Here is a 14,371-nt window from a genome sequence, read left to right on the forward strand (position 1 = left end):
TAACTGTACACAGTAGGTGCTCAATAAAGAAAGAGGCTGAGAACACCGTCTAGGAAGGGCCTCCTCCTTGGCAAAGACAGGCTTGCCTTCCAGGTTGAACAGCTAAGCACGCAACAAGGGACCGCACTCACCACAACTTCCGGACGACCCTTTCCTCTTCGTGCAGGTATTTCTGCCTCTCCTGCTCCACCAGGACCCGCTGTCGCTGCACAGGGTCCTCCAGTCTCTTCAACGTTTCAGTCACTTTGCTGCTGATTTCCTGCTCAGCCTTCCTCATCATCGCCCTCAGCAGCTCCTGGTTCTGCAGCTGTTGGACAAAAGAAGCCACCCTCCGTTGGCTCTGAGGGCTGACACGGGGGTGCCGGAGCCGCCTGACAGGCTCCAAGCGCGGGTTCGGATAAACAGCCCTGCAGCTGAGTCTCTCTTTATTTCAGTGAGAGAGGGAAGGGAGCACAGACCGTATATAATATTGCTGCTTCAGCCAACATCCGAGTTTTAGCAGCCAACTGACAACCAGACTTCCACGTCCCTGTCTGCAAAAAAAATAGGGTCCTTTCTGTACGCTGGTAGTGCATCCTGGCAATGGGTGTAAAGTCTCACTGACATGTTTTCCTAGGGAGAGCCAAGAGTACCAGCTCTGGAGCCAAGCTGACTTTGGATCAAACCCTAAACCCTCTCCCGGATGCGCTGTGAGACTTTGGCCACATTCCTTATCTCTAAGGATGGGGATTCACTTCCTTGGCCAGGGCTAGTCTGAAAATTAAATGAGATACTGTTTGGTACAGAAAGGTACTCAACGAAAGTTGACTGGAGTGTGGACTGTTTCAGCGTATCAGTTAAAAGAGAATCTGTGTCCCTCTTGTTAATGGGTCCATGGACCAAATGCCCTGTAATCACAGACCATCAAAACACAGTATTGAGGAGGTGGCGGAGGGAAGGAGTGGGAGTTTGGGATGAGTAGATGTAAACTATTCAATATTATAGATAGGATGGATAAACAACAAGGTCCTACTGTATAGCACAGGGAACTATATTCAATATCCTGTGATAAACCATAATGGAAAAGAATATATTAAATAAAGAATGTGTGTGTGTATAACTGAGTCGCTTTGCTGTACAGCAGAGATGGGCACAACACTGTAAATCAACTATACTTCAATAAAAAAATAAAATGAAAAACTCCCAAAACACAGAACTTGATGTTGACGGTGGCAATGATAATTTCCAGACGAGCCCAAGGCTCTTGGCAATTAACTAATTTCCCTGGATTATACGTAGCTTGCTTGCATACATAAGACCACAATTTCCATATAATTTTCCATGTAGTTTCCAGAACACTCTTGTTTCTCACCCCAGAGTACAGGATGTGTGAGTTTGAATCCAGGCTTCACAACAATCTAGCCAAACACTTGAGTCCTGTTTCCAACAAGGCGTTAAGTGCTTTCCTGGGGCAGGACAATTTTCTGACAGCACATACATCAAGTGAGTTCATTCAATCAGCCTCAAAACCAGTAATTATATTATACCTATTATATTAGCTAAGGTTCCCCTGAAATTTCAATTAGCTGTTATTGTTTTCTTCGTTTTCTGGTTTCGTGCACCGTGTATCACCTCATAGGAATAATGATGCCTCTGTCAACTGTCCATCATCTGTGCAAACAGAGCGGAAATACCACCTGACCGTGTAACCTACCACCCGCTTGAAGCCTCATCACGGCTTCCGTTTTCTCTGAATAAAAATAAAACGTTTCAACACGAACCACTCAAGCAAAACCACCATCATGTTCGAACATCAACATGGCACCACGATCAACTGGCCATCCAGAGAGAGACTGCCTGGGTTCATTTCCGAGTTTTCCCACTTAGTGGGAAATCAGTGCAGTTATGTTACCGTAAGTCCCCTACACACAAATCTTCAAGTTGTGAACTTTCAAAGATGCAGACGTGCCCCTGTATGCCAACTGTTGTGCTGGACTACTGTACTTTTCAAGGTACTGTACTGTAAGATTAAAAATGTTTATTTTTTGTGTTTTTGTTTTTTATGTATTATTTGTGTGAAATGTATTATAACATTATACATATTGTACATATGTATACATATACATATGTTTATGTATACATATACATAAACCTATTAAGTACAGTATTTTATAGCCGATTGTGTCAGTTGGGTACCTAGGCTAACTTTCTTGGACTTACAAACAAATTGGACTTATGAACGCACTCTTGGAACGAAATGCGTTCGTATGCAGGGGACTTACTGTATTAATCTCCCTGTGTCTCTCCAAAACAAAAAAAGGGATAGTAATAGTTCATATCTCACAGACTGGTAATGGAGCTTCGAGAGGCAATAAAGTGCTTGCAGTCATGCCTGGCACAAACCGAGCTCTCGGTGCAGATGACCTGTTGTTATCAGGGGGCATCACCCTGGGGGCGGGACCTGCTGGCCTGTCTGGGAGGGAACCAAATAAAAATGTGCTGCCCTTGGGTTACCTCCTCTGTATGACTCATGATTGTGGTTTCACACTGTTCTTGCTAATAATATCTTTTTATTAAGGTCTTAAAAACAGTCAGTCTACTGCTGAAAGGCAACACGTTTGGAGACGATGCACAGACGGTGACTTCCCGCCATGCTCTCTGCAGCTACAGCTCTGCCCACAAGGTGTGGGGCAGGCTGGCACTCTCCCACATCGCCAGCCTCCTTGCCCTGTGTGCAGCTGGCACTCTCTCTGCTGTAGCCACAGGACCATCCTTTCAGTTCTTCTGACTGCCCAACCTCCTTTCTGCCACAGGGACTTTGCATGTGCTACTCCCTCTACCTGGTTAATTTCTGCTCTCCACAGAGTCTCCAGGACACAAGTGCCTGGCACATGGCAGGCATTTGATAAATATTTGTTGAATGCGTGAATTGAGTTAAGCAATGATGTTGGTAATAACAGACAATGGAGTATCCAAAATCCTTTCCCGGAGGGTAGAAATGTGGGGTGACCCATGGGCTCAGCTATGCCTTGAGCTCAGTGCTGATGCCCTGACTTGCTCTGACTGTAGTTGTTAAATACACACAGTAACGTCAGCTGTTATCAAAGTGGTACGCTCAAGTTCAATGCCATGTGTCAGATCCCACAGACCTATTTCCTTTGGGGGTTGAGGGTGAATGGTAACGGATACGTAAGGCACAAATAAGAAGACAATTAAATGTGTCCAAAAATGACTGATGCTGAGGTCCGTCCCTGAAAGATTCTAACTGGTCTGAGATGCAGCCTTGGCACTGAGAATTTTTTAAACCCCTTAGATGATTCTGATGTGCCACCGAGGGTGAGCACTGTGGTCTAAGAAAAGGGCTCAGGAATGGACAGATGACGTCACTGTGCCATGCGCTGTGTGGCACGGCCCTCTGCACCTAACCCTCCTCCTGCCCAAGACTCACAGAGAAGCTCCAATGAAGTTATGGTCCAATCAGCAGTGCATATTGACAGTGGCTATGAAGCCGGAAATTATTGCTAGAATATTTCAAGTTCTTAAAATTGAAATTTGAAAGATGGGAGAAGTGAGGCCCTGAGAAGTTAGGATACTTGTTAAGGGTCACTCAGCAGTTGCACGGGGGCAGAATCAGCATGAGAACTGGGTCTTTCAAATTCAACCCAGTGATTTTCCAATCACCATCTGCTAGACAGAGTACTACATAGCAATGTCTGCTTTAATCCCAGCCACAAGCAGTTTCTGGCACACAGTAGGTACCCAACACATATTTGAGGTATGAATGACAATACAGTTGACCCTTGAACAATGCAGGGGTGGGGTGCCTACCCTCCACGCAATCGACAATCCGGGTATAACTTTATAGCCCACCCTCCACAGTCATGGTTCTGCATCCGCAGATTCAATCAACTGCGGATCATATGTATAACGTTTCTGAGATGCCTACAGCCATATCAGAAGAACACAACTGCATGTAATATTCAAATTATTCAACTGGTAACAGGGTCAGATCACACTCAAATTATTCCACTCAAAGCAGAGGCAAGGAGAGGCTTGCCTCGAGTTCCAGGCTGTATGATCTTCCTTCCCAGAAAGAGGGGCTTCCTGGAGCCAGCTAGAGAGAGACTAAACAGGGAATTCCCATAGCACACTGGCTGGCACATGGGCAACAATGAGTTAATCATGAAGGAATAAAGACGTACACAGGTTCTCTTTCCACTGTCCCCTGGTCCCCTGCCCTCCCTGCCTGGTGTCCTTACCACTGTCTCGAGGACTTCCAGCATGTGTAAAAAGCAGTGCTGAAGGCAGGAAGTGTGCCAACATCTCTCACTAAGTGCTTCGAATAAACTAGCCACCAGCACTTTAAAACATGACATTTAGTTTTGCTTAGCAGGGATTCTAAATTCCAATTAACTTTAAAAAAACTCTATTTAAGGTATAGTTTACAAACTAGAAAATATACCCATTTTAAGTGCACAGGTCAATGAGTTTTGACAAATGTATACACTGATGGAAGCACCACTAAAAAGGGAGACAACATTTGTTCTCACCCTAGAAAATTCCTTCATGACACTCTGCATGCAATCTCCTAACCCTCAGCTCAAGGAAACCACCGATATGCATTTTGTTCCTCTAGATTAGTTTTTCCTGTTCTAGAATGTCATACAAATGGAATTGTACACTATGAAATTTTTTGTGTCTGGCTTCTTTCCTTCAGGATATTGTTTTTGAGATCCAGCCATGCTGTTGAGAGTTTTAGTAGTTCATTGTTTTTCATGCTGAGTGGCATTCTATTGTATGGATTTAGTACGTTGCCTGTACTAACATTTTAATGTTTTTACATATTGACTTGATTCTGATGATCTTGTTTATATTCACTTATTTCTGGAAGCATCTTTTTTTAAAATTTATTTTTGGCTGCGTTGGGTCTTCGTTACTGCACGTGGGCTTTCTCTAGTTGCGGCGAGCAGGGGCTACTCTTCATTGCTGTGCATTGTGGGCTTCTCATTGTGGTGGCTTCTCTTGTTGTGGAGCACGGGCTCTAGGCGCGCGGGATTCAGTAGTTGTGGCACGTGGGCTCAGTAGTTGTGGCTCGCAGGCTCTAGAGCACAGGCTCAGTAATTGTGGTGCACGGGCTTAGTTGCCCTGTGGCATGTGGGATCTTCCCGGACCAGGGCTCGAACCTGTGTCCCCTGCATTGGCAGGCGGATTCTTAACCACCACGCCACCAGGGAAGCCCCTGGAAGCATCTTTTTTGATTTGATATTACACAATCATGATTGTGATTTGCGAGTAATGCCAATTATAGTTTTAACTTTCCCATCCACGTGCCTTTTTTTTCTTTTTCCAGCCCTACTGCACTTGCTAGGATATTCAGTACAGAGTTAAACAGAAGTGAGAGGAGGCTTCTTTGGCCTTGGTCCCGATTTTATGGAGAATGTGATAGTGTTTCACCACTAACTATAATGTTTTCTGTAGGATTTTCAGACATCCTTTATCAGGTTAAGAAAGTTTCCTTCTACTCCAAGAGCGCTGAGTGCTTTTATCATCGGTATTGAATTTTGTCACATGTTTTTTCCTGCACTTACTGAAATGATATGATTGTCTCCTTTATTCTGCTAAAAGGTCAAATACATTGACTCATTTTTTTTCATATTAAAACAATCTTGGACTCCTGGGATAAAATCCAGGATAATGTATTATCCTTTTTATATACTGCTGGATTCAATTGCTCATATTTTGTTAAGGATTTGTTACATATATTTTCATGAGGCATATTGGTCTGTGGCTTTCTTTTCTTATAATATCCTTGACTGGTTTTGCTCATAGTGTAATTCTGCCTTCATAAAATGAGTTGGGAAGTGTCCTCTATTTTCTGAAGGCATTTTTTACTTTCAAGATGTACTTTAAAGATGTGATTCCATTGTTTTTTAACTTTTGTCTCTGAGAAGTCAGTGTTCTTATTTATGTTTCCCTGTGTGTAATGTGTCCTCCACCTCCCCCTGGCTGCTTTTAAGATTTATCTCTTTATTCTTGGTTTTTAGCAATTTGCTTTTGCTTTTGCTGTGGTTACATTTGTGCTTATCCTTTTAGGAGCTTATTAAGTTTTTTTGGTCTGTAGATTTAAAGCTTTCATCAGATTTGGAAAAATTTCAGCCACTGTTTCTTCTAGTAATTTTCTCTTCCCCCTTGACCACTTAATATTGTCCCAAGAACCACTGTCAGTTCATTTTCTTCAGACTTTTTCTTCTCTATCCTTCAGTTTGGACATTTCCATTGCTATCTTTTCAAGCTGACTGATATTTCATTTCAGCAGTGACTAATGTTCTATTAAGTCTGTTGAGATACTGTGTTTTTCAGCTCTTGAAAGTTTTACTTAGAGTTTTAAAATGTCTTCCATTTTTTTTGGTCTCATTGTGTTCATGTTTTTCTTTGAATCCTTGAGAATAATTATCATAGCTGTTTTAAAGTCCTTGCTGATGACCTCATTATCCCTGCCATTTCTGACTGGTTTCCACTGACTGATTTTTCTTAAGCTTACAGGTCACATTTCTCAGCATCATCACCTGTCTAGTAACTTTTGATTGAATGCTGGACATGGAGTTCTGGATTTTGTTGTTTTCCTTTACAGATGTTAGACTTCCTTTGGCAGACAATTTAGTTCCTTGTGGACATTCTTCTTCTTTAGAAGCTTGTGTTTAAGCTTTGTCAGGGTGAATCTAGGGTAGCCTTTACTCTAGGGCTAGTTTAGTCTTAAGACTGAAGCATGGCCTTTCTCTGATTGCTACTGAATGCCCCAGGTGATTAATAAAACCTCTTTGTGCCTGCTGGTTAAGACATAAACATCTCCCTGTGTGAGCTCTGGGAAATTTCTGGCGTACAGCCTCCCACTTTGTGTCTGGCTTAGTGGTCTTTCACAATACACATGCTTGGATTACTAGTAGACAGCAGATCCACAGATTTACATACTTCTTTCTCCACAGACCTTCCTTTTATTTGGTACTTCGCTCCACAACTTCTAGCTGCTTCAGCTCTTTACCCTCAACTCAGTTGGATGGTCAGTGCTCTGTTTGGGTCATCCCTCTCTGTGTCACAATCTAAAAAGTGTCCCCAGACAGATAGCTGAGGAAGTGACAGGTTTCACCTCCTTTCCTTCCATTCTCCTAAGGATCACACTCCTGTGTTGTCTGTTGTCCAATGTCTGAATAGAGTTGTTTCACACATTTATTTATTTTTCAGTGTTCTAGTGGTCAACAGTAGGAAGGCAAGTACGGTTGTAGTTATCCCTTCATCTCTGGAAACTTCAGTTTATTGTAAATTCTGTGCCTTGACGTTTTTATAAAAATACTCAGACAGAAGTAACGCTCTTCGCTATTAAAAATTTAAGTGGACCAAATAAGTTATCCATATCAGCTTCACTGAGAAGCTAGGAAACTGCCTAAACCTAATTCCACCCACCTCAAAATGGACATGTACCTCACATACTCATCTTGATTTCTCAGGTAAAATTTAAGACCATCAGTCTTGCTAACAGTGTAGTTTAATTGAACTGATTTTGCTGTCCAGCAGTGACAGTAAACAGTGGCTGTACAACAGATCAGGAAGTTTCATAATAGCCAGACCCCAGAATGACTCCTGACCACCCAGGTTAGCTCCCCCAGGCTGTAGGGAACCAGGTATAGGATGCCTCGTCACAAGCACATGTTATCTGGGAGATGTTGCCCCATCTTAGACAGCCTGTGTGTGCAGGTCTATCTAGGGCTTGATACATTGTATGGCAGCCTGATTGTCAGCTCCTGTGCTAGTTCCATTCATTATTTCTGCCTGGTGGGGAGAAATAGGCCTGCTCAGCATGGGCCAACCTCTCGAGTGCTTTTCTCAGGGACACACATTCCCATGACCGTTATTTTGAATGTCAGAAGATAAATGAGACTCTGGCACATTTTTATGAGGCACTATCTTATAAAAAGACACCTTAAGATAACTGTGCTGAATTGTATCATTTCAAATACAATGGCTCTGTGTCCTGCTATGTTTCCTTTTTATGTTGATGTTTTACCTCTTCCCTCTCTTGGGAACACACAGTAAGTTCTCAGTAGTCTTAAAAATGGAACACTAAGTTCAGAATAATCTAATTTTTAGTTTATCGGGAAGCACAAGGAAGAGATAAGGGACAAAGAAAAAAATTGTGGGAACTGAAAAAGTAGGCCAAGTCTCATCTGCCCCCCCAAGGAACTTGAACCCGCTCTTCCAGAAGTTTCTCTCTCCCCTCAAGCCCACAAAGAGGGGCAGAACTGCAGCCACTTCTGTGGATACTGGATGACCTTAGTAAAACCCAAGTATTGTGGCATTTTGGAAAAAAGATGTAGCTCATCACTTTTTTTTGTTTTTTTTCTAAATCGTACCAGAAAAGGTAATAGACAAAGACAATCATCTTTTGAAGGGCACATTTATTAGGTGCCAGACCTTCCCCTGTCTCTTTTTCCGTTGTTGCCAGCTAACTGCAGGTGCAGCTCTTACCTGGGAGTGGGACCATCACAGTATAAAAGTTCCATATAGCTCTTATCATTTATGACTAAGTAGAGAATACGTCTGATTAGCCACTGGGAATGAGGCGCATTGTTTAGAATCAGGGCTTTGAAGTCACCGGGTGTGTTTTTCATGCTTACAGGGTGTTTCTGCTTCACCCCTTGTGATAGCTGGCTGAGATCTCAATTTCCAAAAGGCATCTCAATGGACCAAGAGTTCATAATATCTGAGAGCACTAGTTCTCACCCTGGAACGTTCTAGAACCACCAGTGCTTGGCCTTCGATCCATACCAATGAAGTCAGACTCTGGCAGGGGTGTTCGGGTATCAGTATTTCTGTGAAAGGCCTCAGGTGATTCTAATGGGTAGCCAGGGTTAAGAACCGTTCTCCGAGACTGGTAATTCACACGAGACTGAGGAGTGGAAAGACAGGAGCAAAGTTTTCATGTTTTTTTTGATCATTTTCTCAGGCTCCTTCACCTCCCTTCAACATTCTCTTTGCCCTATTTAAATCTATATGCCCCACAGTGCCTGCATCAAATTTCTGCTTTGGAGAATAATCCATCAATTCTGCAAATGAAATACTCAAACAGACTACGCTTGACAGTCTAGGATTTTCTCACTGATTTAATTATCTAATTACTGGAGCCGGCTGCCAAGCACAAACAGATTTCATTCGTTTTCACTATTTTATAACACAGTTCAAAGAACATTTGAATTTCTAATTCAATTTTTGTTCTTTTGAGACTGTTCTGGAGTTTCGGAGCTCTCTAATGATAGCTCCATTATTGGGCTTATAATCATTTTGGGGGGTTGCACTTTACTTTTGGTGTATAATACATGTGCTGAGGGGGGATTGGTGCTGGGATAGCTTAATTATTCTAAACTGGTTTTGTCTCAAATAGACTCCCCTTAAAGCTGATGGGGGCACGGAGGATGCAAAGACCAAGGTAGAAATAAGAGCATCCAGGTTAGGAAACAAAGTGCTTCTCTTTCCCCACGTGCCTGTGCTTTAGAACTGTACCATCTCAGCTCAAGAGCACACCTGCTCTGTGTTCTTTACCCAGAAAGCCAGGAAAGCTGAGCAGCTCTGGGGCAATAAAGAAAACTGTGTGGTTAAGATAGTGTCCCGGACTTGACTATAGAACCTCTTTGTTTGAGAAGCTGTGATTTTGCAACTGAGCCTCCCCAGTTCATGGGTTACAAGGAGCGGCAAGTTGTGGGAGACCCCTCCCTCCTGGCCAGAGGACCAAACACTGCCGGCCACCAGCAGGGTGATGCTGCAGCCTCACACATCACGGCCTAGGTATCAAATTCGCCACACTCCAGGGCAATTCCACCTCTGCCCCAAACCAGCAAATGCTCACTTTTGAAAGCAGTAGGAACTACCATACACACGACGCATTTAGGAATTTTTTTCTTGTGAGGGTCCAATGAGGAGTGCACAATTTCCAAATGACCAGCAGGTGGCACTAAAAGGCAGATGCAGCGCAAGATGGGGGCTTAACCTCCATAACCCCAGGTAAGAACCTGGGAGCCCACAGACCCTCTCTGGCCTGCACATGCGTCATCTGGCCTGTAGAGTACGAAATAACTGATTTTTAAATTACCTTCCAACATTTTTAGAATGAGTAAGATATTTCATATAAAACCTCCAGATTCTCTTGAAATACTAAAACATCTAGAAACAATGGACTCTCATTCTACCAGGTCAAGAGCTGCCTGGAGCTGAGTGGCGACTGTCCTTTAGAGGGGCCAACTTGTCACTGTCTCTCGTCCACTCACCTAAGTTACTGCCAGACACTGTGGGCACTGGATTTTCGCACCCTGCACACACCCTCAGCCCAACCTGTACACTTCATTTCACTGCAAAGTGTCTTTAAAATCACCAAGCAAGGAGAAGCGAATGTAAAGGATGGGGAACTTCCCCGGTGACACGATTCAGAAGAGGATTTAAGTGAATGTGCACGGGCTGTCCAGGAGTCTGGGACGTTGCCTGAGAGGCAGAGTAGCCTTTGGAGACCTGAGCCTGAGCAGCCTGGTCGGTGATGGGACCTCAAGGCAGGCTCTCAAGCTACCTTCCCTTCTGTTTGTTCTCCAGTAGGTAGAGGGCAAGGGGAAATCAGCTTCTAAGCTTTAATCAGGCTGTGGAAAAGGCAGGACTCATGCATCGGCGAGCTGAAGGGAGAGAGCAGCTGTGCTTTGAAGCCCTTTCCTTACTGGACTCACCAGCCCAGGAGCCTGCGCCCCACTGAGGGCACCACGGCTGCGTGACTGCTCCTGGCTACATGCGCCTCTTACTAACGTTTGGACTACGAGCTTCTCGAAGTCCAGGAGGAAGCCTGGGAATAGTCTGAGCCAGCACTACCTCCGCATTCATCAGCCTGCCACCAAGGGCAGAGAGGCGTGAGACTGACCCGTGGAGGAGACAGATGACCTCATAAAGATACGCCCTCCCAGTTCCTTATCACCCTGAACCAGGGCACACGTTACCCTGCCTCGTCAGATTTATGGGATTTGTTCACCAAGACTCGTGACACGAAGGGTCATTTTTCCCTACCCTTTGATTCCTGTGTAGTTCATATATTCCTAACAATGGGAATGAGTAAGGAAAATATTGTGGCACACACACACTATCCAAATAAAATGCAGATGTTTTTCTCAAGTCATCCACGATGGCTCCTTTTCCTTATGAATTCACCCTCCGGTCCGAACTCCTGTTTCTAAATACATCATAGCTCCTTGCAAAAAACCTGAGCTGCCTGCAGCACCTTTGCACATGCTCAGTGAAGCAGGAAGTCATAACTGGCTGTTAGAACGCTCCGCGGGCTCCTCTGCTTTCAGCTCTCCTCCAGAAAACAGAGGCTTAATGCTTTTTTCATGGGTAAAAGCACACACAGCTTAAAGAAGTGGCTACAGACTACCACTGCAGTGGAAGGCTCTAGACCAAGATTACGTGTGTGGGAGAGGAGACCACTGGGGAATGGCGCCTGCATCCTGGTCCTCAGTTATCCCTAGAAAGGATGGTGGAAAGAACCCCGAGAAGGTGCCATGGGGCCAGGGATGCGGAAGGAGGCGGATGGGAGGAGGAGGAAGCTGACTGTGGGCAGTTAAGTCGGCGGACACCATCCATAGGGAACATGGTCTGTACCTGGAGCTGTCGCATCTGCTGGAGCTGGAGCCTGAGTTCGGCCACACTCCTCTTCATGTCGAGCAGGCTCATGTGGGCGGCGGAGGTGCCAGCAGGCGGGAGCTGGCTGGGGGGCCCCGAGGACTCCAGGGCGCCAAGAGGCTTCCCGCCGGAAACCTGGGGAGTTCCTAGGAGAAAAGAGCAGCAAAGTTCCTGAGAATGTCAGGAAGGAAAGTCGAAGCTGCAAGTCCCATCCCAACAGACTACTGGTAACTCTGAAAACGCCCATTTCCTTCATGATGAAAAAAATCTTAAAAAATGACATTGGTTCTCTAAAGGGCAAAAAGAGGGAATCGAATTTAAATAAATTAAGGAAGGTGCATGCAGTGTTATAGTGTGTAGTCTGTAGAAGTCATGTTCTAGAAGTTTGGTGCTATAGGAAGGGAGATCACAGAGTGGTATGTACAACATGATGCCGTATTAAGGAACCAGCTGTCTGTCTATCTACCCATGTGTCTTCTTTAAACACACGGGTGTGCACAGAAAAAAGACAGATGTACATATAACAAAGTGTTAACAGTAACTCTAGCTGGTGGTATTCTGTGAGTTTTCTATTTTTGATATCACTACTTTTTGTATTTTAAAATTTGCATAGTGAATATCTATAATTTTTTGGGGGGGCGGCTGCATCACATAGCTTGTGGGATCTTAGTTCCCAGACCAGGGATCAAACCCATTCCCCCTGCAGTGGTAGCACGGAGTCTTAACCACTAGACCACCGGGGAATTCCCTATAATTTTATAATAGAAAAAATAACTTAAAACTCTGGGCCCTAACACAGGCTGCCTACTGTGACTATTCCCTACAGGCAGATGTAGCCCAAGAACACCCACTTAGTTCTGGGCAGAGACTTGGCCAATCACCAAGGGGAAACTAATAGGCACTGGGTACTCCCTTCGGGTTTCCAGCCCAAAAGAAGCAGGACCTCTGCATACATCTCCTTTAGTGAGAAAATCAGGCATGATGCGAATATTCTTTAGGAGAAGAATAAAAAAAAAGGCAGCAGAGAGAAACTCTTCCTCAACAGTTTTGTTGCTGCCATAAACTTTTGCTCCCTGAGTGCAACTTAAATCATCCTCACGTAGTTCCTAAGTCCATCTGGGAAGGGCCTGATCTGAGCAAGTCTGTTTTAAAAATGTCCCCACAAAGGATCCCAAGTAGTGCTCACAGGATCAGCAAGGTGTGGGAATCAAAAGGAGATGCTGTTTCCTTTTTAGGACAATGTAATTCGTGGAAGAGGCTTCAAGTAGAGAGTAGACAAGGAATCCACAACACACAGACACACACACACTCACTCACACCTGAAGGGGCTGTTCAGCTCTCTTTCCTGTAAGGGACAAAGTGGAAGGTTTGCTTAGTCCAGGCCGGCCTCGCACGGCAGAACCTTCTCGCTGCTCTGTGTACCTGGAGTGCTTAGAGCACAGCGGCCTCTCTTTCCATCTAGGCTCAACAGCCGTGGAAGCCTGTCCTTCCCCAGAACGCACAGCCCCGCGAGCCTCCCAGAGCTGCTGCCACGGCTACGGATGGCGCGCCAGAGAGCAACGAAGTGCCTCGAAACTGTCCTCTTACTTGCGTGGCCTCAGCAATGCCAACGGAGAGCTGACGGAGCACCAAATTCCTCACCCCTGGGTGCCCGTCCCAACAGAACCGGTCTCCCAGCTCTCATGGCCCCCTTGGAGAGTCGGGGGGACACGTGGGAAAGCATCTGAAGGATTTACAAAGGAGACCCAGCAGACCAGACGGTGAGCTTTTTGTTATCTTTATGAGCCAACTGGCCACTTGCGTCATCACCAGTCATGACTCTGACCGACTTTTGACCATCCCCCCCAGATCAAAATCACCCTCAGAAGAGCAAGATTTGCCATCTCTGTAATTATTCCAAAGAGTGTTCTCTAACTGTGAAGGTCCTCAGTGAAAGAACATCCAGTAACATTTCCAATAATAGCAGCCTGTCCGAGTTAACACAGCACCTTCGAGAACAAGTATTCTGAGGGGATGACAATGAATTGGAAGTCTTCCTTTAAGACTCAGTCAAGTTACTTTATCATCACTCCACATTCTCAGGCATAGGTGCGTGTGTACACGCACACACACACGCGTGCACGCACACCCACCTACCCTCACCACACAACCTCATCTGTACAAATAATGACACCATCAAGGTGTTTCTCTAACAAAAATGACACTGTGGTAGCCAGCTACTCCTGTTCGGTAATGAGAACTGTCCTGCTAATTCCTCAGCCAAATGAAGGCACGTATTCCTTCAACAATCGTGCTTCTCCGTGTATGTTCTGAGGTCACCACTGCACCTCGCCGACATGCTCCGTGGAGGAGAGGCTCAAGTTTACGTGCCATCTGCCAGAGTTGAATACCGATAACGGGTTTAAAATATATCTTTCACAACCGAGTTTCTTTATGGAATCTATCCTCATGTATAAAATTTCCTCATCTATAACCTCTTAATCCACTAAATCCGGTTTCCAACTCCATCATTCACTGCACTGGCCCTTCAGAAGGTGGCCAGTGGTCAGCTGTCAACCCAACAGACTCTGGGTTGCCATGATGGCACCCTGATGTGATGCTGGGCTTTGTCACTCCTTTCCTTCTCAGTAACTGAAACTTTCCTTTCCCTCGTCTTCTTCCCTCTCCACAGCCCATCTTGGTCAGCCTCTTT

General features: G+C 44.9%; 1 protein-coding gene across 4 annotated transcripts in view; it reads right to left on the reverse strand.

The window, feature by feature from the left end:
• The window catches only part of KIAA1217 (KIAA1217 ortholog), a 325,759-nt gene that overhangs the window by 31,604 nt on the left and 279,784 nt on the right, over positions 1–14,371 (reverse strand). For all 4 annotated transcript variants that reach the window (XM_036844418.1, XM_036844419.1, XM_036844420.1 and 1 more), the window contains 2 exons: positions 11,659–11,825; positions 132–307 (listed from right to left, as the gene is read on the reverse strand). In XM_036844418.1, the coding sequence (XP_036700313.1) occupies positions 132–307; positions 11,659–11,825 (343 nt within the window). The remainder of the gene's footprint in view (positions 1–131; positions 308–11,658; positions 11,826–14,371) is intronic.

Source organism: Balaenoptera musculus, chromosome 2, assembly GCF_009873245.2.
Source record: "Balaenoptera musculus isolate JJ_BM4_2016_0621 chromosome 2, mBalMus1.pri.v3, whole genome shotgun sequence".
NCBI lineage: Eukaryota > Metazoa > Chordata > Mammalia > Artiodactyla > Balaenopteridae > Balaenoptera > Balaenoptera musculus.